This window comes from Tachypleus tridentatus, chromosome 12 (assembly GCF_004210375.1).
Source record: "Tachypleus tridentatus isolate NWPU-2018 chromosome 12, ASM421037v1, whole genome shotgun sequence".
Classification (NCBI taxonomy): Eukaryota; Metazoa; Arthropoda; class Merostomata; order Xiphosura; family Limulidae; genus Tachypleus; species Tachypleus tridentatus.
In genome coordinates this window covers 120,609,026-120,633,245 of record NC_134836.1, presented here as the reverse complement: position 1 = coordinate 120,633,245, position 24,220 = coordinate 120,609,026, and the positions used below count along the sequence as shown (strand labels likewise).

Genomic DNA, 24,220 nt, shown 5'->3' with positions numbered 1-24,220 from the left:
AGCTAGTTTTAAATATATTTAACAAAGCAAAACAGTTTTGTATAATAAAAGAATAATAACAATAAAAATGATTGTGTTTGTGTTTTACTATAGTAAAGCCACATCGGGCTATTTGCTGAGTCCACCGAGGGGAATCGAACCCCGATTTTAGCGTTGTAAATCCGAAAAATGATATTAAAATGTACAAACAGCTCTGTTGATGACGGCTCGGCATTTGGGTTAAGACATTCGACTCCTAATCTGAGGCTCACGGGTTCGAATCCCCGTCACACCAAACATGTTCGCCCTTTCAGCCGTGGGGGCGTTATAATGTTACGTTCAATCTCAATATTCGTCGGTAAAAAAAGTAGCCCACGAGTTGGCAGTGGTTGGTGATGACTAGCTGCTTTCCTTCTAGTCTTACACTGTTAAATTAGGGACGGCTAGCGCAGATAGCCCTTGAGTAGTTATGCGCGAAAAATCAGAATAGAATACCATGCCTTTTATTCTTGATGGGTCTTAGGTGTTTTGGTGGTATTTAAAACATGAAAGAGGCAGATGCAATGTTTTCCTCTTTCTTCCTCATTGACGATCAATGGCGTATTTAGGTGGTAGGTAGAGCGGGCTCAGCCCCAGTGCCCATGGTCTTAATAGGATCCCATTAATAGTTTTATTCTATGTAAAACTACATGGGATGCAGGGTCCACCCAAACTTAAATTCACCATTGTTGACGATTGTTTAAAAAATCGTGATCTATATTACTCTGAATAGTTAAAAATTCCCAAGCCTATCGGCCCGAAAATCGATTTTTTTTAAGCAGTCAGCGAAACCTGTGAAAGTAACAATACATAAATAATATACTATTACTTAAGGAGCACAGAAACACTAGCTGTTGACTTGAACTACTATAGTAGAGGTAAATTCTGTGATAGATTGTTTAGGCAGGGTATTCATGATGAAATTTTATAGAATGGACGGCAACTGCCTGTTGTGGAGATACAAGTGTAGAGGACGACGTCTCGAAAGAGTTAAATGTTTTGCTGAATGTAACCTTTATATAATATACCACCATTTTCCAGTCACGTTGGCCCGTAGTGATATTGATCGATATATTATAACATCCTCACAGTTAAAAGGACGAACATATTTAGTGTGAAGGGGATTCGAACCCACCATTCGTATTGCTTTAACCACCTGCCCATGCTGGGCCAACAATCAAACAGACCAATTAGTATAACTTTTACCTTACGTTTGTATAACCATATATATAAAAAAGTATCATTCATACAACTGCTGATAAATTTATACTTATTTGTTTATTTTCTTTACGAAGATAAGACTGAATTCTTTTCTCCGTGTTTTTTTTTTTTTCATTTGAGTGCTTACGTAAAGTCAGTAAAGCGAAGCGTTTTTGAATAGTAAAACTAACATATCACTGTATTAAAAAAAAAGTTAGGGTAAAATTGAATTTATTACAATAAGTGCATGGTGCTTGAAATTAACACATTAAAGTATAATTGATATATTAATTTTGATAGTAATATATACTATGTTTTGGAAGTAAAGAAGAAAAAATAAATTATTTAAGCCTAACTCAAATTGTTACAAGTATCTTGGCCTCTACTGTGGTTGCCCGTACGTGCAGTTGTATAGTGAAGTGATTTGTGAAAACGTCATGGCATCGGCTGGAGATGGAAAGATTGTTCACAGAGGAAGCAAGTTCAAGAAAAAACATTTCAAGCCTAAATACCAGAAGACAAAAATATTTCGAGCTAATGAACCAATTTTAAGTGTTTTGATGTGGGGTGTTAACCACACTGTAAGTTATTGTTACCGTTTTAACTTTTATAGTTGTAGGCCTACCCCAAACTGACAAAGCAAATAAAGGCTACGCGGCTTTGCTACGGCATATAAATAAACACGTTCTTTCTACAATTCTTTAGAAAGATTAGTAGTACGTGTTTATAGCATACTGTAATATTCTAATAAAAACTAATAACTGTTGTAGTTTTATTTTGGTAATTGCCTGAATAATGGATTCCAGTTTTGTTTTTGTTTGGTTTAATTTTTTTAAGTTAATTTGTAAAATGAGTTATAAGAAACAGAACTTGGACTGTTGTTATTATTAACTTATAGTGATACAAAGGTATGATACTTGATTTTTTATAGTGTGGAAAATATAATAAACAGAGTTGTTCAAAACATATTTTTATAAATTATATTTGAATAGGTATGTATGTTATAAGATAATATTTTGGGCATGACAACAAATATTATCACTAGTGATAAATGTATAATATTAAAACCATAATGTCACTGAATATCTGTTGTTATTTCCAGAGCTGCATTGTTGTGTTATAAGCTTTAATAAAGCTTGATTTTCCGCATTACTCATAACATTTTATAGCTGTAATTAGTAACACTACCAACTTTAGAACTGAACAAATGAATTTTTTTTTTAAGATAATGTTATAATTTATGTATGAATGATCAAATATGAAAAATGTAATAACATTCTTTGAATTTTGATATATGATTTCTCTGAATATCCATGTACAAAAGCTAAGAAGAAAATTTTAGTGAAGTAACAGTATTTGAGATATTACATGTATGTGTGTGTATAAATGATTAAACATCAAAGATGTTCCAACTTCCAATCTTTTTGAACAAATAGAAAACTTAATCCAGCCCAAATCATGCAAATATTCATCAACCCTTCTCTTAAACTTAAGTTCTTTATTGAGCTTCTTCACTGAACTTAAGATAAATACGTATTTTTTGGTTAAAATAAATCAGAATACAAGACATGTAAACATGTTTATATCAGACAAGTATATTTTGTAGCCATTCTAATAAGAATAATAGGACATTTGATTCAGGTATTCAGAGCTACGTGGATAGGCAACATGATTGAGTGTTGAAATGAAAATATTGTAAATAAAAAGATTAGTATTAGGTTAATAGGTGTATAAGCTTTAAAAATCATTGTACAGACTTGTAAATTTGTGGAATGTCTTGCCTAATCATGTGATGTGTACTGTTTCAGTTCTCTTAAAATTTTGTTTTATAGATATATGAACCACTTCATATAACTTGGGAAATCAGATACAGAAATAAACACTTATATTTTGTGTTTTATAGTAAGAGTTTGATATCATAAGTCTAAGATTTTGGTATGATCAAATTGATGCATTATATTATTTAGATTCTGGAGTTGAACCATGTCAGTATCCCTGTCATGTTAATGCCAGAAGACTTCAAGGCTTTCAGCAAAATCAAAGTGGATAATCACCATTATAACAAGTAAATTAATTTTCTTTAACCACAGTGTTAAGAAGTATCAACCAACTTAGCATGAGTATTGAACAATCATTATTATGTGTGAGTTTTAAAACTTTCAGCCCAGTTAGAGGAACACCCATCGTATTTGTCATAAGTTCTTTACATATGATTTGTTAAAAAAGAGATATTTTATACTTAACTTACCTTGTTCCCAGTTCAAAAGTGCTCCAGCACTTTCCAGTTTGATTATATTTTTGAACACATGTTAACATTTTATCAACTATTCTTTAATTCTAGAGCTCCAATAAAATAGTGTCACGTGTTTACAAAAAAATAACATTTAATATATTGAATAGTTTGCTAATTAAAAGTTAGATTAATCGTCTAGTTTCAGTTTTGATCGTAGAGATTGATAGTCTAACTAATTTTTGATATAGTCTAGAACAGTTATGATTGTTTTACTGCTGTGAGGTTTACTGTCATCTATTTTTTATGTTTGTTAATGTTGTTTTTCTTGTTCTAGGGAATCTCTTCCTAGCCATTTTGTTGTAAAAGAATACTGTCCACTGGTGTTTAGGAATTTGAGAGAAAGATTTGGAATTAGTGATGAAGAATATATGGTATGTTTCGTAAGTTGTTGATTTTAAAAACTTTTTTTTTATAACTGTGTGGTAAACCTTTTAATGCTAAAACAATTACTCTTTCAAACATATACTATGTATAGTTATTAAAGTGAGTAGATCTAGTTGTGAAGCAGTCCCTATCAACAGTAGTTACTAACAGTGACAGTTGAACTTATCCTTTCTCAACCTGTGTCGTGTGACAATGTGAAGTTTATAACACCTTACTGAGCCTCACCTGTTTCTAACATGGTCTGGTGGTTAGGGTGCTCAACTCACAGTCTGTGGGTTTGACTCCCCATCACACCAAATATGCTTGCCCTTTCAGTTGCATAGGCATTATTATGTGACATTCAATCTCACTATTAGTTATTAAAAGAATAGTCCACTAGTTTATAACTGCTAAGGTAGAATGGTGAGTGAAGATAGCCATTGTGTAACTTTGTATGGAATTTAAACCAAATCTATCTTTAATAGGCTTTTAAGTTTTGTACAGGTTCCTAATCCAGGATAACGTTATACTTTTCTTGATTTCCATCAACACATAGTTTGTTTTGCACCTTCACTCATATCTTCTGCATGTGAAGTAGTAATTTCACTGAATAGTTGAAATGTTTAATTTACAAAGATTGTTCTGTATAAATGCTTTATTTAGAATAAAATAATGTTATTTTCTATTGGGCTATTTGTGCTAACCATTTTGAATTTAGCAGCTATATATTAGAAGGAAGGCAGCTTGTCAATATTTCATGCCACCAACTCTTGGGCTGCTCTTTTACCAACTAATAGTGAAATTGGCTGTCATATTATAATGTCCCCACAGTTGGAAAGGTGAGCATGTTTGGTGTGACAGGTATTGAAACCAATAATCCACAGATTGAGAGTTGAGTGCTATAACCACCAAGCCATGCTGGTCTCTTCAACACCTGTGTAATAGAACTACACAAGAAACACAGTCTCTCATACATCTACTAAGACATAACGGCAGAGACTGAAGTAATATTGTATGGTACTTGTTATACTTTGAAGCTGTTACTACCTATCGTGTAATATTTTACAGAAGTCGTTAATCAAGTCACAACCTGTAGCAACAGAACCTCTTACCCACAGCAAAGCTCGTTTGTACCAATCCCACAATAAGATGTTCATTATTGAAATACTAACAAGTGAATTGGCAGAACTGTTACAGTTGTTCCTGAAACAGTATCACCCGGTAAGTACTAAACCAAGTGTATAATTCTTACCAAAATTTAAAACTTCCGTTTATCATTTAAAAGACAATCTTTTCTACGTGTTAACATTTTGTACTTTGTAACAGATTTCTGAGTGTTTGATTTCTTTACCTCAGTGAGTCACAAATGTTGTGTATCTGTAATTATCATTATTGGTTAAGAAAAATTGATGAAGATATACTTGTGTTGAACTTAGGGTTTGATATGTATCTTTGAGAGAGCTGGCAGAGTAACCCAGTTAATGATTACCCATGAGCATCAATTACATTAAATTATTGTTTTCAAATAATTAACTGAGTTTATGATTAATTCAGTAGATGTCACAAGAATAATGATCTAATGATTTTGATTATTTCAGCTATTCATTAATCAAAATTACAATTAAATCAGTTAATGTCACATAAATAATGAACTAATTGGAAGTAGTTTCCAACTGTTCAGTGATTGAAATATTACCATTGGGATCTTTCATTATTATATTTGGCTAGATCATTAGAATTGATTAGTTGAATGTAATTGACTTAAAAGAGTCCAACGTTTAATCAGTTACCCTCTAAACTAATCATTCAGCTTTGATACAGGAATAGACAGATGATTATTCAGCCCCCCTGTCTCCCATAATATTTTATAATTTTATAGAAAAGCCTTTGTATGTGATAAAAAAAAATACATGTAGATTAGATTCTAAGATAAAGCTACATACAAAATTTGAAGTGGAAAAAAAAAAGACTTGCACCTATAAATAAGATTGTAGATAAATAACTTAAAGAACATGCACATGGACTGCATGCAATTTCCAAATACAGATGACTCTCTGACCCACTACAAGGAAGTTAGTAAAATGTAGACATTAGCAGTAGGTCATGTTCAATTAATAGACTGTGTATAAACATCAGATAAGATACACACTGGTTGCTGGTAAGTTACATGTGGTTTGTATGTGAAGTACCTATGTTGTTTTGATAAATTAACAGCTTGTTGGTAACCAACCCTGAACAGGAAATACACATAATTATCTGTCATAGTGACTTAAGGTTCCAAAGATACACAGTTTCTTTATAAGCTAACCTATTGAACTGAGAATATGTACATCCTCTTCTGGGTCAGCTGTAGGTTTGTAGACCAAAAATACTAAAGTCTGGGGTTTGATTCCCCATGATAAACAGAGTAAAGATTGTGTATCATTGCATGGAAACAGAACAGAAGTCAAACAGACGGTCAGTACGAGCAGGTGATGAGTGCAGTAATACTACATAACATTAGTGAGATAAAATACAAAAGAAAAGAAATTGTAAAATTTGGTTAGACTATTGCTTTATGCAGAACATTACACCTTGTTTACATGTTTCGATATAGTTTATCAATGTTCATTTGTGGGGTACTGTCCTGTAAGTTACTTCTCATGATACAGTAAGTTGTCTGGTTACTTTTAGACATTCTCACTTTATCTATAAGCCCACACCACCTCAGTAATGTCCATATCAGAACTCTGTACAAATCAAGTTGGTTGTTATTACTATCCCGTCGGTGTGGATTCCAGTACGTGGTGATGGGACCTCCCAGGGAAGGTTCTGTTCTATCTGGTTACCTTCTCTAGGATCTAAACATCCACTCACGTGTTTGCCGTGCGTGGCGACCCGTGAAGGGGAGGAGAGGATCCTGGTGGTTGAAGGGTCCAACCCTAACACACCACTTTGGCCTCGAATTCCTGTAGACGGGCAGCCTTTGGGTGGCCCCCCTTGGGTCAATCGGCTGGTCCACTTGGGCTAGAGTCAACCAAGTACCAGTGTTGGAAGTTCTCAACGGGTGTTGTGGACATTGTGCCTGATGCTGGTGTTTGGGTATAGTGCTCACGAAACCCTGGCGTTGCTGCATTGTCCTTGCATGACTTTGTAGTGCATCCCCTTGTAGGGCTCCATGGTGGGTGGGGTCAGTGGGTACCGAAATTTTTTCCTTTTCCTATGGATCCTCCAAAAAATTTAAATAAAATTGTAAAAAAACAGTCAATGGGTAAGCGACCACGTCTTGAATACTCAGAACAGCAATCTTCAACATCAGTAGCACACGTATTTCATTTTCTTATATTACATTCTCTTTCGGAAAAACCTTTAGGGCAAATGTCCCCTTTTTTTATTCAAAAGGGACTAGAGGGACTTGCTGGCTATCCAAAGTCAGTAAAGAAACTTCGATCTGGTGACATATTGGTTGAAACATCCACATCCCAACACAGTGAACTCCTCTTGAATTCAAAGGCAATTGGGGATATACCTATTGAGGTTACACCCCATGCTACCTTGAATTCTTCACGAGGAGTTATTGTTGAAAGGGATTTGAAGAACGTTCCCGAGTCAGATATTCTCACTGGTCTCTCCACTCAAGGAGTTTCTGCAGTGAGGCACATCTCCACTCACAAAGATGGAGTTACACTGCCAACAAATACCCTCGTTTTAACATTTACTTCACCACGTGCACCTGCCACCATCAAGGCAGGTTATCTCACTTGGAGGGTTCGGCCATACATACCAAACCCTCTTCAATGTTTCCAATGTCAGAGATTCGGCCACTCAAAGACATCTTGTCGTGGTTCCCTGACATGTGCTCGTTGTGGAGGCAAGGACCACGATGCCTATGACTGTGACATGAACCCACATTGCGTAAACTGCAAGGGTTCTCACCCCTCTTACTTTCATTCTTGCCCGAAATGGTTGGAGGAAAAAGAGGTGCAGCGTTTGAAAACGACACATAACATTAGTTATCCTGAGGCTCGGAAATTGCTGTCCACAACTCCATCTCGGACATATGCTGCTGCACTTCATTCCACAACTACAGTGAAAATGCAGACAGATCTCTCTGTGCCTCTAAGAGAATCATTTTCAAAACAAATGAAAAGCCTTTTGACCTCCGTGGTTAAAAAGGTTGATGAATTGACTTCCACACCCATCTCTGTTCCTCCCATACCTTCCAACAAACCTCAAGATCCACGTCCTTCAGTTTCAAATACAGGCATTTCTTCTGATACATCTTTTTCTCCCACCACAAGAGACAAAACAATTATTTGTTCGCGTTCTCAGTCACTGGATTCCCCTTCCAATAACAAAAACCTGCCCACCTGACCCAGAGCAGGATCCATGGAGGTTGATAGACCTCCTCCGACTAAAGACAGTAAAGAAAAAAGACGTGGTCGTAAACCGAAGGGTTCTCCAGCCACTTCACCTACCCGTTCTTAAAAATGGCCACCTTGATACAATGGAACTATCCAGGTTTACGTTCTAATCTGGATGATATCAAAATGCTGATTGCTTCCTACCATCCTGTTTGTCTTTCTTTACAAGAAACATTTCTCAAAACTGCTGATACTGTCTCCATTCGGCAGTTTTCTCTGTACAGAAATGACAGGTTGTGTGATGGTCGAGTACATGGAGGGGTGGCACTGTTGGTTGATCAACACGTGCCCACCCTGTCTTTGTCACTTAACACACCCTTGGAGGCTGTACCCATGCGTGTTTCCTTGGATCATACCATCACTGTTTGTTCTCTGTACCTGTCCCCTGGATAGACATACGATCAATCAGATCTTGATGCTCTCGTTGAACAGTTGCCATCTCCATTTCTAATCCTAGGGGATTTTAATGGACATCATCCCCTCTGGGGAAGTGCTATTATTGATGGGAGGGGCCGATCTGTAGAGTGGATGCTCTCTGATCACAATCTTTCTCTTTTTAATACTGGTTGTTCCACTTACTTTCATGCACCTAGTCAGTCCTTTACCGCTATTGATCTCTCAGTTTGCTCCCCTTCATTATTCTCCAATTTTTCATGGAGGGTTGACAGTAATCCACTAGGCAGTGATCATTTTCCGATCCTTTTGAGAGAGACTGGCCGTGGTCGATGCCACCCTATCCTCGTGCCCTGGTGGAAGCTGGATCAGGCAGACTGGTCCACTTTCACTGCTCTTGCAGAACTTGATCCTGCCATCGTAAATCAGCCATCAATAGACGACTGTGTAGCAGCGGTAACTGACTGTATTACACATGCAGCTGCTCAGTGTATTCCTTAAACCTCGACACGTTTTCCACGATATCCTCGTCCGTGGTGGAATCCTGCTTGCCACTTAGCACGGAAGGCTCAAAAGCGGGCCTGGGATACTTTTCATAGATATCCCACACTTTCAAACCGGGTTGCTTTCCAACGGGCCCGTGCACATGCTAGGTGGGTAAGACGTCAAAGCCAGAAGGAATCTTGGATTAAGTTCACAACCGGCATATCTTCTACCACCAGTTCCAAGATCATATGGGACAGGATTCGAAAGGTTAATGGGCACTACAATTCTGTCCCCCTCTCGATCTTACTCTCTGATGGTCAGGAGGTGACTGATGTTCGGAACATCGCTAACACTCTAGGTGAAAGCTTTTGCCAGGTATCTAGCACTTCTGCTTGTTCCTCCACCTTCCTGGCCATCAAGACTCGGGCAGAGCGATCACCTCTTTCCTTTCGAACTGACTGTTTCTTTGACTATAATTGTCCCTTTACCATGGTGGAACTAAAAAATGGCCCTTCATCAGTCTGCCAGTACGTCTGTTGGACCTGATGATATTCATTATGACATGCTGCACCATCTATCTCCTGCTTCTCTTGATGTCCTTCTGATTGTTTTCAACCGGATCTGGCAGGAGAATGTTTTTCCTGATGCCTGGCACCAGGCTATTATTTTACCTTTCTCTAAGCCAGGGAAAGATCCCAAGATTCCTTCAAACTACCGTCCAATTGCTTTGACGAGCTGTCTCTGTAAGACATTAGAAAGGATGGTTAATGCTCGTCTTGTTTGGTTTCTTGAATCAAACAACCTCCTCTCGCTCACCCAGTGTGGGTTCCGTCGACAGCACTCCACCACAGACCACCTAATTTGTCTTGAATCATCTATCAGAGAAGCCTTTCTCAACCTCCAACATCTTGTATCAATATTCTTTGACATGAGAAGGCTTACGACACAACATGGAGGTATGGCGTTTTGCGAGACCTCCATACATATGGGTTACGTGGCCATCTACCCATGTTTGTTAAAAAATTTTTAATGGACAGGAGATTCCAAGTTTGTGTGGGTTCGACACTTTCCGTTCTTTTGTACAGGAACTTGGAGTCCCTCAAGGCTGTGTATTGAGTGTTACACCCTTCAGTATAAAGATAAATGCCATCACTGAACAACTCCCTCTCACTGTTGCGAATGGGCTGTATGTCCACGACTTTCACATCTCATGTCAGTCGTCAAACATGAGATATATTGAGCGGCAACTACAAACCGCCCTCAATTGTGTACGGAAGTGGACTCTGGCGAACGGCTTTAATTTCTCTCTCTCCAAAACTGTATGCATGCACTTTTGCCGTCAACGGGGTATTCACCCTGATCCTGAACTTCATATCGGTGAAGTTTTGCTGGCAGTGGTCCCGGAGACCAAGTTCTTGGGGCTTATCTTTGATCGTAAACTGACCTTTATACCACACTTAAAGCAGCTTCGGGTCAAATGCACAAGAGCACTGAACATCCTCCGTGTTCTCTCTTCTATCAGTTTGGGGACAGATCGCTGTTCAATGTTAAAGGTATATCGTGCTCTTATTAGATCGAAACTCGATTATGGATCAATGGTCTATGGCTCTGCCAGACCCTCGGCCTTAAAGATGCTGGACCCCATTCATCACCACGGACTTGACTCTGCACTGGGGCTTTCCGTGCCTCTCCAGTTCAAAGTATATACATTGAATCTCATGAACCTTCTCTACACCTTCGCCGTTTGCAACTATCTTTACAATATACTTCGAAACTTCATTCCTTACCAAAGCATCCCACCTGGAAATGTGTTTTCCTTCCTCGGTGGGCAGTACTTTTTCAAAACAGACGATCTCTCATTGCTCCGTTTGGCCTTTGCATCTGGGCGCAATTGGATGAGTTGGGTCTGTCCTTGGATAACATTGGAGATTCCACAGGTCGGCCCATCCCACCATGGCTTATTACAGCCCCCAAATGTGACCTTTCTTTCAGTCACCTAAAAAAGTAGATACTCCAGATTGGAAGTACCGTCTTTTATTCAATGAATATCTTTCAAACAATCATTCAGTTCCCATTTATACAGATGGTTCCAAATCAGGTAATTCAGTGGGCTCTGCTATGGTTTGCTATGGGTCAGTAGTTGCGTGTAGAATCCCTTCTATAGCTTCTGTGTTCACTGCTGAACTGTATGCCATATCTCTTGCCCTGGATCATATTGCAGCTGAGCAGTACTCCAACTGCACTATTTATACTGATTCGCTTAGTTCTATACTTGCCTTGGAATCGCTACACGTTAGCTCACATCCTATTCTTGCTGATATTCGAAACCAACTGGCCCATTTCTCATTAGCAGCTACTTCAATCCAGTTTTCTGGATACCAGGCCATGTTGGTATTCAGGGAACGAGCTTGCAGACATGGCAGCTAAATATGTCTGCTTCAGCACCAGCACTCCTATGCCTATTCCGTACATGGACTATGGTGTTGTCTTCAAGGCTTGGCTCCGTGCCAGCTGGCAGTCCACTTGGAGTGAGCAACGTGAAAACAAACTTTTTCAAATCAAACCCAAAATTGGACTTTGGCCATCTAGCTTCCGTAAAGTTCGGAAGGAGGAAGTTGTTCTCACTAGGCTACGTATTGGTCACAGTTTTTTAACTCATCTTTTTCTTTTATCTGGAACTGATGCACCAATGTGTAGTTTGTGTAACACTCAAATCACTATCAGCCACATTTTACTTTCTTGCCATCGTTACAATTCTCAATGACGGCAATATTTTAAACATATTTTTTCCCAGGGTCAGTCTGTAACATTGGACAGAGTTATTGGTGATGGTGACTCTGTCCACCTTGATAATGTTTTTAATTTTTTAATGGCCATTAATCTTTTTAATCTCATTTAAGTGTTGCATATTTATTCATTACACCTTTTTAATTGTGGTTCCTTTTTTACAGTTTTAATCTCTCTCCTTCAATTTGACATTGGACAACGGCCAGAACATTAAATAACTCGACACCAGGACTGGAAAGTCCAACTTCAGGTGACTAACGCTACTGTTTGAACTATCCGTTTGAACTACTCGTTAGTCGTCCTGGCGAGTTGTTATTATACTTTGCTGCATATCATTTCACACTTTTACTACTTTACTTTTTAGTACTGGCCATATTGACTCATAACCCGGAACCAGGACTGGAAAGACCAACTTCAGGTGACTGACGGTGGTTTTTATACTTTCCTGTTAGTCTTCCTGGCGGGTTATGATCATTACCATTCTGCTACAGGTAGTTCTTTACAACTTTGTTGACAGGATGTCAACATTGGTTTTTACGCCATTTTCTGTTTTAATTGCCGTTTTGCTTTTATCTTCAATTACTTTTACAAATTTTACTCCATTTACTTGACTTTTATCTTTTTACTGGACATTTGGCTACTCATTATTACAATTTTGCTATGCATCTTTTAAAACTTCTATTTTTTTACATTTTGATAATGGTTGCTATGACACATAACCCGGAACCAGGACTGGAAAGACCAACTTCAGGTGATTGACGGTGGTTCTTGAACTTACCTGTTAGTCTTCTTGGCGGGTTATGATCATTACCATTTTGCTAGAGTAAATATTTTACAACTTTGAAGACTGGATGTCACCATTGGTTTTTACACCATTTTCTGTTTTAATTGCTGTTTTGTTTTTACCTTCATTTACTTTTACAAATTTTACTCCATTTACTTGACTTTTATCTTTTTACTGGACATTTGGCTACTCATTGTTACAATTTTGCTATGCATCTTTTAAAACTTCTATTCTTTTACATTTTGATACTGGTTGCTATGACACATAACCCGGAACCAGGACTGGAAAGACCAACTTCAGGTGACTGACGGTGGTTCTTGAACTAACCTGTTAGTCTTCCTGGCGGGTTATGATCATTACCTTTTTGCTAGAGTAAATACCTTACAACCTTTTATACTCTGCCTTCTATCTTAACATTGTAGACTAGGTGTCAACATTGATTTTATACTTTTTTGTTTTACCTTCATTTCCATTTATGTCTATTACTACATTTATTTATTTATTTATTTTTATTTTTTTACATTTTTACAGAATGTCTGGCGCAGATAGCCCGCTGCTTTGTGCCATAAAACACTAAATCAATCAATCAAGTTATTACTACATCAGTTTTTTTTCTTCACTTGTGCTCTATGCTTGGTATTGCTATATTGCTTGAAAGTGAATTTCTGCAGTGGTTGTATGTGGCAGTATTGTCTTGAAATGTAGTTTATTATTTAAGAAAAGAAAACTATGCTGACATTTGATACAAAAGATAGTCCAAGTTGTTGTTGTTTCTTTATTTTAGTACATCGTTGAACAACACGGGAAGACGCTCCTGCCGCAGTTTGTAGGAATGTACAGGTTGACAGTTGAAGGAGCAGAGACCTATTTGGCAGTTATGAGGAATATCTTCAGTAGTTCTTTGAAGATTCATTATAAGTATGACTTGCAGGTAATATCTAGGTACAATAAGATAACTGAGACAAGGTTTTCCTGTAGAGTGAATTAAAAATTTAACCGATTGAAATAAAATATGTGCATCCCCCTCTTTTATATATAGATATGTTATTGTGGTGCAACTTATAGATATGTTATTGTGGTGCAACTCTTGTGGTTGTTTTCATGTGATGGCAGTTTGTGAAATGTGAATTAATGAAACTTCTAGACCATGTATCTTGTATGTAATCAACAAGAGGTGTTGTGTTTATCAGAGTATCTTGTATGTAATCAACAAGAGGTGTTGTGTTTATCAGAGTATCTTGTATGTAATCAACAAGGGGTGTTGTGTTTATCAGAGTATCTTGTATGTAATCAACAAGGGGTGTTGTGTTTATCAGAGTATCTTGTATGTAATCAACAAGGGGTGTTGTGTTTATCAGAGTATCTTGTATGTAATCAACAAGGGGTGTTGTGTTTATCAGAGTATCTTGTATGTAATCAACAAGGAGTGTTGTGTTTATCAGAGTATCTTGTATGTAATCAACAAGAGGTGTTGTGTTTATCAGAGTATCTTGTATGTAATCAACAAGAGGTGTTGTGTTTATCAGAGTATCTTGTATGTAATCAACAAGGGGTGTTGTGTTTACAAGAGTATCTTGTATGTAATCAACAAGGGTGTTGTGTTTATCAGAGTATCTTGTATGTAATCAACAAGGGTGTTGTGTTTACAAGAGTATCTTGTATGTAATCAACAAGGGGTGTTGTGTTTATCAGAGTATCTTGTATGTAATCAACAAGGGGTGTTGTGTTTATCAGAGTATCTTGTATGTAATCAACAAGGGGTGTTGTGTTTATCAGAGTATCTTGTATGTAATCAACAAGGGGTGTTGTGTTTATCAGAGTATCTTGTATGTAATCAACAAGGGGTGTTGTGTTTACAAGAGTATCTTGTATGTAATCAACAAGGGGTGTTGTGTTTACAAGAGTATCTTGTATGTAATCAACAAGGGGTGTTGTGTTTACAAGAGTATCTTGTATGTAATCAACAAGGGGTGTTGTGTTTACAAGAGTATCTTGTATGTAATCAACAAGGGGTGTTGTGTTTACAAGAGTATCTTGTATGTAATCAACAAGGGGTGTTGTGTTTACAAGAGTATCTTGTATGTAATCAACAAGGGGTGTTGTGTTTACAAGAGTATCTTGTATGTAATCAACAAGGGGTGTTGTGTTTATCAGAGTATCTTGTATGTAATCAACAAGGGTGTTGTGTTTATCAGAGTATCTTGTATGTAATCAACAAGGGTGTTGTGTTTATCAGAGTATCTTGTATGTAATCAACAAGGGTGTTGTGTTTACAAGAGTATCTTGTATGTAATCAACAAGGGTGTTGTGTTTACAAGAGTATCTTGTATGTAATCAACAAGGGTGTTGTGTTTACAAGAGTATCTTGTATGTAATCAACAAGGGGTGTTGTGTTTATCAGAGTATCTTGTATGTAATCAACAAGGGGTGTTGTGTTTATCAGAGTATCTTGTATGTAATCAACAAGGGGTGTTGTGTTTATCAGAGTATCTTGTATGTAATCAACAAGGGGTGTTGTGTTTATCAGAGTATCTTGTATGTAATCAACAAGGGGTGTTGTGTTTATCAGAGTATCTTGTATGTAATCAACAAGGGGTGTTGTGTTTATCAGAGTATCTTGTATGTAATCAACAAGGGGTGTTAGGTTTACAAGAGTATCTTGTATGTAATCAACAAGGGGTGTTGTGTTTACAAGAGTATCTTGTATGTAATCAACAAGGGGTGTTGTGTTTACAAGAGTATCTTGTATGTAATCAACAAGGGGTGTTGTGTTTACAAGAGTATCTTGTATGTAATCAACAAGGGGTGTTAGGTTTACAAGAGTATCTTGTATGTAATCAACAAGGGGTGTTAGGTTTACAAGAGTATCTTGTATGTAATCAACAAGGGGTGTTAGGTTTACAAGAGTATCTTGTATGTAATCAACAAGGGGTGTTAGGTTTACAAGAGTATCTTGTATGTAATCAACAAGGGGTGTTGTGTTTACAAGAGTATCTTGTATGTAATCAACAAGGGGTGTTGTGTTTACCAGAGTATCTTGTATGTAATCAACAAGGGTGTTGTGTTTACCAGAGTATCTTGTATGTAATCAACAAGGGTGTTGTGTTTATCAGAGTATCTTGTATGTAATCAACAAGGGGTGTTGTGTTTACAAGAGTATCTTGTATGTAATCAACAAGGGGTGTTGTGTTTACAAGAGTATCTTGTATGTAATCAACAAGGGGTGTTGTGTTTACAAGAGTATCTTGTATGTAATCAACAAGAGGTGTTGTGTTTATCAGAGTATCTTGTATGTAATCAACAAGGGGTGTTGTGTTTATCAGAGTATCTTGTATGTAATCAACAAGGGGTGTTGTGTTTATCAGAGTATCTTGTATGTAATCAACAAGGGGTGTTGTGTTTATCAGAGTATCTTGTATGTAATCAACAAGGGGTGTTGTGTTTACAAGAGTATCTTGTATGTAATCAACAAGGGGTGTTGTGTTTACAAGAGTATCTTGTATGTAATCAACAAGGGGTGTTGTGTTTACAAGAGTATCTTGTATGTAATCAACAAGGGGTGTTGTGTTTACAAGAGTATCTTGTATGTAATCAACAAGGGGTGTTAGGTTTACAAGAGTATCTTGTATGTAATCAACAAGGGGTGTTGTGTTTACAAGAGTATCTTGTATGTAATCAACAAGGGGTGTTGTGTTTACAAGAGTATCTTGTATGTAATCAACAAGAAGTGTTGTGTTTATCAGAGTATCTTGTATGTAATCAACAAGAAGTGTTGTGTTTATCAGAGTATCTTGTATGTAATCAACAAGAAGTGTTGTGTTTATCAGAGTATCTTGTATGTAATCAACAAGGGGTGTTGTGTTTATCAGAGTATCTTGTATGTAATCAACAAGGGGTGTTGTGTTTATCAGAGTATCTTGTATGTAATCAACAAGGGATGCTGTGTTTACCAGAGTAATTCAATAAAACTTTGATTTTTCTTTAGGAGTGCAGTATTTATGCACAGAATAAACAACATGAAATTAGTTTAGTATCACATGGAAAATGTGAAGAGAAAACTGTATCTATAATATATATTTTAAAATCAGTTTAATACGTTTATGAAAAAATAACTTATTAATTATTTATATGTTATAATTATTATAAGGGACTGAACCCATGCTAGTTATGAAAAGTTGATTCTAATTAATTCTACATTAATTACACAAGACCTAACATGACCTATTGGTTCAGGAGCTGGACTCATAATGTGCAGGTCACAGTTTCGTATTCCATCACTTAACATGCTTGCATATTCAGATGTGAGGGTTTCGTAATGTGATGGTCAGTCTCACTGTTTGAGTTGAGTAACTGAGGAGTTGCCAGTGGGCAGTGTTGATTAGTCTGTCATTTCTAAACTAGGGACAGCTAGTGCAGAAAGCTGTCAAGAAACATTGCACTAAATTCAGTAAAGAAAGAAACCAGATATGTTATGTATTATTGTGATTTTAAACCTTTGTATCCTGGTAACATTTTAAAGTATAAATATTTTTGGAGTTTAACAATTATATGGTATATCGAAGATGAACTACTTATTTTTATCTTCAAGATACAGAGAGAATTTAAAACATTACTAGCTGTAATCAATGGACTTTATGTTGAAAAATACATACATGTGACTCTTGTACACATAGCTATACACTTACTGCTGGAATTTTTTTTAAAAGGTTTATGATAACTTGAAAATTTCTATTTTGGAGTGAAACATGAAAATTTCTATGTTTACAGAGCAAACACTCTACTTTCCTGAAGGACAGTGACATTCTGAAAGATGGAAAAATCATCCACATTGGTCCAGAAGCTAAAGAAAGGTTCTTGGAAAGTCTTGGTGCTGATATTGAGGTTAGGGTAAATGGAGGAAGTGTTTCTAGTAAGATAGTGTGATATCTTTGGAGACATTATCTCTAGAAGGCATCAGTAGTAATTTAATGTAATGCCAGTGGCATTTCAGACTTGGGGATAAATCGCTGTCACATTTCAGATTTAAGATAACAGTGGTGTTATTATCACTTTATGTTACTGAATACTTTGTGTACAAGTTGTTTAGTAATGAAAACACCACTGGTTTATAATGGATTACTTTGCTTAGTTGGACCTTAAATGCTTGCATAATAAATATTTATGTTCAGGTAAGATCTAATTGTGATTGGTTTGCTTGTTATTTTTTCATGTTTCTTTAATATAGGTGAATTTAGTTGTATATTAAACTTTATATCACTTGAACAGTTTATATTTGGTTCTTTAACTCGTGTTTGTCTTTCTCATGCACTCACCTTGATAGTTTTAGCTGGATTGTTATGTTCACACTAGTTCCTGAAAAAGAATAATGTTACGGAATACTCACTCTGTTTGGGAATACATGACTGTAAAAAATCAGAAGCCGAGGTTGGAGAACAAGAAAAAATGGAGGCTGATGGAAATGAAGTAGAAAATGGGGCCCTTCCAACAGATGATGATGAGGACTCTGCTGGAAGTGGTTTAGGGCAGGTTGTCCCTACCCCTCCAGATTCTCCCAGAGCAGGAGAGCTAAGAGAAGTAAAGAATGGTAGTGGGTTTATTTCAAAGAGAGACGTCTACGCAATCAGCAGTTGTGAAAGTGAGTAGGAACATGGGGAATGTTTTAATGTAAGAAGATACAATGTAACTATACTGAAGGACTAGAGTTGTAAGAATGGAAAATAGTTGTGTATGCATTCTCACGTTTACTGTTCCTACAAATTTTGTGTGAATGGAATAGAACCAGGAAATAGTTCTATAGTTTATAGTGTTTGTTTAAACTAGTTTACAACACAGTACAGGAAATAGTTCTATAGTTTATAGTGTTTGTTTAAACTAGTTTACAACACAGTACAGGAAATAGTTCTGTAGTTTATGGTGTTTGTTTAAACTGGTTTACAATACAGTACAGGAAATAGTTCTATAGTTTATAGTGTTTGTTTAAACTGGTTTACAACACAGTACAGGAAATAGTTCTATAGTTTATAGTGTTTGTTTAAACTGGTTTACAACACAGTACAGGAAATAGTTCTATAGTTTATAGTGTTTGTTTAAACTGGTTTACAACACAGTACAGGAAATAGTTCTATAGTTTATAGTGTTTGTTTAGACTAGTTTACAACACAGTACAGGAAATAGTTCTATAGTTTATAGTGTTTGTTTAAACTGGTTTACAACACAGTACAGGAAATAGTTCTATAGTTTATAGTGTTTGTTTAAACTGGTTTACAACACAGTACAGGAAATAGTTCTATAGTTTATAGTGTTTGTTTAGACTAGTTTACAACACAGTACAGGAAATAGTTCTATAGTTTATAGTGTTTGTTTAAACTGGTTTACAACACAGTACAGGAAATAGTTCTATAGTTTATAGTGTTTGTTTAAACTGGTTTACAACACAGTACAGGAAATAGTTCTATAGTTTATAGTGTTTGTTTAAACTGGTTTACAACACAGTACAGGAAATAGTTCTATAGTTTATAGTGTTTGTTTAGACTAGTTTACAACACAGTACAGGAAATAGTTCTATAGTTTATAGTGTTTGTTTAAACTAGTTTACAACACAGTACAGGAAATAGTTCTGTAGTTTATGGTGTTTGTTTAAACTGGTTTACAACACAGTACAGGAAATAGTTCTATAGTATGTTATGTTACTGAATAGTTTGTGTACAAGTTGTTTAGTAATGAAAACACCACTGGTTTATACTGGATTACTTTGGTTAGTTATGTAGTTTACAACACAGTGCAGAAAATAGTTTTGTAGTTTATAGTGTTTTTGTTTAGACTAGTTTACAACACATTGTGGTTTTTGTACAATTAATCTGGAGAGGTTTCAGAAAATGAAACTGGGTAAGCAGGACATAGGAAGGCATGACCCAGGTTAGAATAGTAACAATCAAACTTCACTTTGTCGAAGTATAAAAACACACAAGGACTATCTGTAAAAACTATACTCAATTTCTGAAATAAATATTCTGACTTGAATCAGTGACATTCCTAAGATAACTTCCTGACTTCAAATTGGTAAACGAATGTCCAGGTAAGTTTTCACAGTTTTTAAGTCCTCCGAGGTTAAGTCCCATTCACTTATTGAGTGGTTCAATAGTTTTTTCATGATTACTGCTGAGAATGGTTTATAATTTTTATATTTCCTGTAAATACACAATAGAATGGATATTACTGTTGATGAAGTCCATCGTTATTGTTTAGTTTGTGAAGGATGATCTTTGGGCACATTCACTTGGAACAGGATAAATTAGTGTGTGTAAACACAGTCTCATCAGCTTTGTGGACTATGGACTCACTTCTCTTGTGTCGCCTTTATCGCACTCGCCTGTCATTTTTATAATGTCTTATCGCACTTCATCACCTTAAACAAGTCAAATACCGGTAAATTCCCATACAAAGTTAAATAATATTTCGTGTGAGGAGACAAAGAGGAACCACAATGTTCCTGACCGCCCCTGTTGGGGAGGGAATTCTTGAGACTTTTCTCTCTCTAAACTAAACCTGTGCCAAGATGTTTGCAGTCTCCATAGTAGGTTAGTGAATTTTATAACTGTTGAGCATCAGAACTAAAATAAAATCGTAGTGTGTTTGTCCTCTTTCCTTCTGTATCTATATTTTTTTTGGTTAGTGTTGGCTGTCATGCTTTTTGCTCATATTTAATTTACAAAAAACACTTGGCAGTTACTATGAAGTACAGCTGAGATTCTAACTACGAGCAATGGTAGGGATATTTATAAAATAATATATATTTTAACTTTTTTCTTTTAATAACTTGGTTGTTGTCAACAAATCAAATTTGGTTAAACTGTGTGTGACGTGATAATGCTGGTACATACGAATGTTGCTACAGAATCAATACTTGTTAATATCACGTACATTTATTCTATCTTTAGAGGCACCAAACCCAGAGATATATTTCATGGGGCTTGTGGATGTCCTAACTCACTGTGGAACCAAGAAGAAGTCAGCAAAGGGTGGGAAACATACAGCTACTTCAGAAGTTTCTACCGTACAGCCAGAACAGTATGCTCAGGGTTTGATAGAGGTTTTAAACAGAATTCTGGAGTAGTTTATTAATGTCCTGCTGTAGTGTGAGTTGTTATTTTATTAATTTCAGTACGTTGGGTCACGTACACGTGTAGGTATAGGTGGCTTAATTCTAACTTCTGTCAGGACTTACATTACTTACAGTCGCATTATTATTACTTTTCTGTTGTACTTCAAATTATTGTATAGTTGCAGGGTGAGCATTAACCAACAAGTGCTCCCGTGTAAAGTTTTATTTCAGAGCCCATAGTAGGCCCTGAAATTTCTTCAATTTTTGCAAAGTGATAGTTCCATGTGTTGCACTTTTCTTCATAGTTATGTTTTCATGAAAAACACATGTCGTTAGGTTTCTGTTCACACTTATAAGAAGGATTTGTAAATATGTCACTTTTAAATTGTTTAATGTGTTATACAAATATATGCATGTAGTTATTAGTTCTTTCTTATGTCGATATAAACCTAATTGTGTATTAGTCCTTTAGTGTTGTCTAACCTCTAAGTTAACAGACTTTATATTGTAGAAAAAATATATTAAAATCAGTATTACTTGTTTTAAACTATTTACATATGTTACTTTTTTCTTATATTGGAAAGTGTTTAGGTTAAGGGCTACTTATCAATGTTTTAAAAGTATGTGTTATTAACAATATATGCATTTTTATTGTAAACGATTGATATTCTAAATATAACTATTATTTACCAGCAATAAAGTTAACAAACAGTAAATAATGATATTTAACTAACAACTTGTTGCAGGTTATGTTGAATTAATGTTACAGATTTAATGGAGTAAAACGTAAAATTAGATTATTGGTTGGCAAAGAGACATATAATGGGATAAAACCTAAAATTAGATTAATGGATGATATTAGCCTGTCATTCCTAGTGTTAACCCAACTTGATGGGTATCCACGGTTCCTTAACAAAAATGATATTAGTTTACACATTCACAAAAGGTTTGTCATAAAAGGTTCTGTAATAATTATATAATAAAGTTATTGTTATATAATTATTACGGATAACAAAAATGTTTTATAACATCAACTTGTAACTAGCTTCCAGTGTTGTATCAACTATCAATGAATATGAAGCTTCCAGTGTTGTATTTTTTTCATACAGTTATTCTGGATGCTTTTCAAAAACATTTTTCTTCCCTGTTGATTAAAGTAGCAGTTGAAACATTGATAGTTATAATATTACACATGTAGGACCTGGAGCATGGTGTATATTAAACTGTGAATGGAAGTGATGATAAGATAGTTATAATATTACACATGTAGGACCTGGAGCATGGTGTATATTAAACTGTGAATGGAAGTGATGATAAGATAGTTATAATATTACACATGTAGGACCTGGAGCATGGTGTATATTAAACTGTGAATGGAAGTGATGATAAGATAGTTATAATATTATACATGTAGGACCTGGAGCATGGTGTATATTAAACTGTGAATGGAAGTGATGATAAGATAGTTATAATATTATACATGTAGGACCTGGAGCATGGTGTATATTAAACTGTGAATGGAAGTGATGATAAGATAGTTATAATATTATACATGTAGGACCTGGAGCATGGTGTATATTAAACTGTGAATGGAAGTGATGATAAGATAGTTACATGTAGGACCTGGAGCATGGTGTATATTAAACTGTGAATGGAAGTGATGATAAGATAGTTATAATATTATACATGTAGGACCTGGAGCATGGTGTATATTAAACTGTGAATGGAAGTGATGATAAGATAGTTATAATATTATACATGTAGGACCTGGAGCATGGTGTATATTAAACTGTGAATGGAAGTGATGATAAGATAGTTATAATATTATACATGTAGGACCTGGAGCATGGTGTATATTAAACTGTGAATGGAAGTGATGATAAGATAGTTACACATGTAGGACCTGGAGCATGGTGTATATTAAACTGTGAATGGAAGTGATGATAAGATAGTTATAATATTATACATGTAGGACCTCGAGCATGGTGTATATTAAACTGTGAATGGAAGTGATGATAAGATAGTTATAATATTATACATGTAGGACCTGGAGCATGGTGTATATTAAACTGTGAATGGAAGTGATGATAAGATAGTTATAATATTATACATGTAGGACCTCGAGCATGGTGTATATTAAACTGTGTATATTAAAATGGAAGTCAATAATGAACAACACATATTTTGATAATTACAATGAAAGTGTTGATTAAAAGCGTGCTGAAAACAACATTGTGTTACTAGTTGTTATTACAGTAATCATTATAAGCGTTACATCTTCATTTTGTAAAATTATGATGTTGCCAATATAGTAAAATGATGCAACAGTAACATAATTAATCATATATTTAGAAATACATATTTTTGTATGGTGTTGGTAAATAATTGTGTTATAAAAATATCATATTGCATGACAATGTACTTATGGAAGGACATCATGTTGGTGGTGGGGGCTTTCTTTCAAAGCAGTCCTCTCTCAGCAAATAAAAACTTAAAATTTTCTGTGTGACAGTATGAGATAAAAGTATTACAAATATTCACACCACTGTATTCTTTACGTACATTCTTCTCAGCTTTATTGGAAAATATTAGAACTACAGTTTCCACCAGGTGTCACTTTTACACAATATTGTACTGGGCTAAATAACATTCATAAAGAAATGAATGATATGAGAATATATTTTCTTGTAATATATGTACTGTGTGATGCTTGCTTCCCGCCCTTATTTGTGATAATTCACAGCTGTGCTAACATTTTGTTTTCATTAATTTGAAAAATTGTAATAAAATGTGTCATTCCACATACTTTAATTTTTGTTATTTTGTTTGACCAAAGTTTGTGTCACTGTGTATTGGTGTTAGTAGAAAGGGTTTGTGTCACTGAGTATTGTTGTTAGTAGGAAGTGTTTGTGTCACTGAGTATTGGTGTTAGTGGGAAGGGTTTGTGTCACTGAGTATTGGTGTTAGTGGGAAGGGTTTGTGTCACTGAGTATTGGTGTTAGTAGGAAGGGTTTGTGTCACTGAGTATTGGTGTTAGTAGAAAGGGTTTGTGTCACTGAGTATTGGTGTTAGTATAAAGGGTTTGTGTCACTGAGTATTGGTGTTAGTATAAAGGGTTTGTGTCACTGAGTATTGGTGTTAGTAGTAAGGGTTTGTGTCACTGAGTATTGGTGTTAGTAGTAAGGGTTTGTGTCACTGAGTATTGGTGTTAGTAGGAAGGGTTTGTGTCACTGAGTATTGGTGTTAGTAGAAAGGGTTTGTGTCACTGTGTATTGGTGTTAGTAGAAAGGGTTTGGGTCACTGAATATTGGTGTTAGTATAAAGGGTTTGGGTCACTGAATATTGGTGTTAGTATAAAGGGTTTGGGTCACTGAGTATTGGTGTTAGTAGAA

The 24,220-nt window shown here is 35.7% G+C and overlaps 1 protein-coding gene across 2 annotated transcripts; it reads left to right on the top strand.

Annotated features, from left to right (window-relative positions):
- Positions 1-1,336: 1,336 nt before the first annotated feature.
- On the top strand, positions 1,337-23,629 carry LOC143234523 (phosphatidylinositol 5-phosphate 4-kinase type-2 alpha-like). 2 transcript variants are annotated; one of them, XM_076471942.1, is made up of 8 exons: positions 1,337-1,799; positions 3,186-3,283; positions 3,786-3,882; positions 4,943-5,095; positions 13,512-13,658; positions 17,495-17,608; positions 18,077-18,362; positions 20,665-23,629. In XM_076471942.1, the coding sequence occupies exons 1-8, from the start codon at positions 1,656-1,658 to the stop codon at positions 20,838-20,840; spliced, it is 1,215 nt and encodes a 404-aa protein (XP_076328057.1). In that variant the 5' UTR covers positions 1,337-1,655; the 3' UTR covers positions 20,841-23,629. The 2 variants fall into 2 exon arrangements, with proteins under 2 accessions (XP_076328057.1, XP_076328058.1); XM_076471943.1 differs by lacking the exon at positions 4,943-5,095 and having other exon boundaries at positions 20,665-22,286.
- The last annotated feature ends 591 nt before the right edge of the window (positions 23,630-24,220 follow it).

What these genes read in the sequence shown, in the direction of transcription:
- LOC143234523 (XM_076471942.1), top strand. Translation starts at nt 1,656, where the DNA reads ATGGCATCGGCTGGAGATGGAAAGATTGTTCACAGAGGAAGCAAGTTC. An exon ending in TTAGTGATGAAGAATATATG is followed by an intron (nt 3,883 to 4,942) that starts GTATGTTTCGTA and finishes AATATTTTACAG; the next exon opens with AAGTCGTTAATCAAGTCACA. An exon ending in ATTATAAGTATGACTTGCAG is followed by an intron (nt 13,659 to 17,494) that starts GTAATATCTAGG and finishes CTATGTTTACAG; the next exon opens with AGCAAACACTCTACTTTCCT.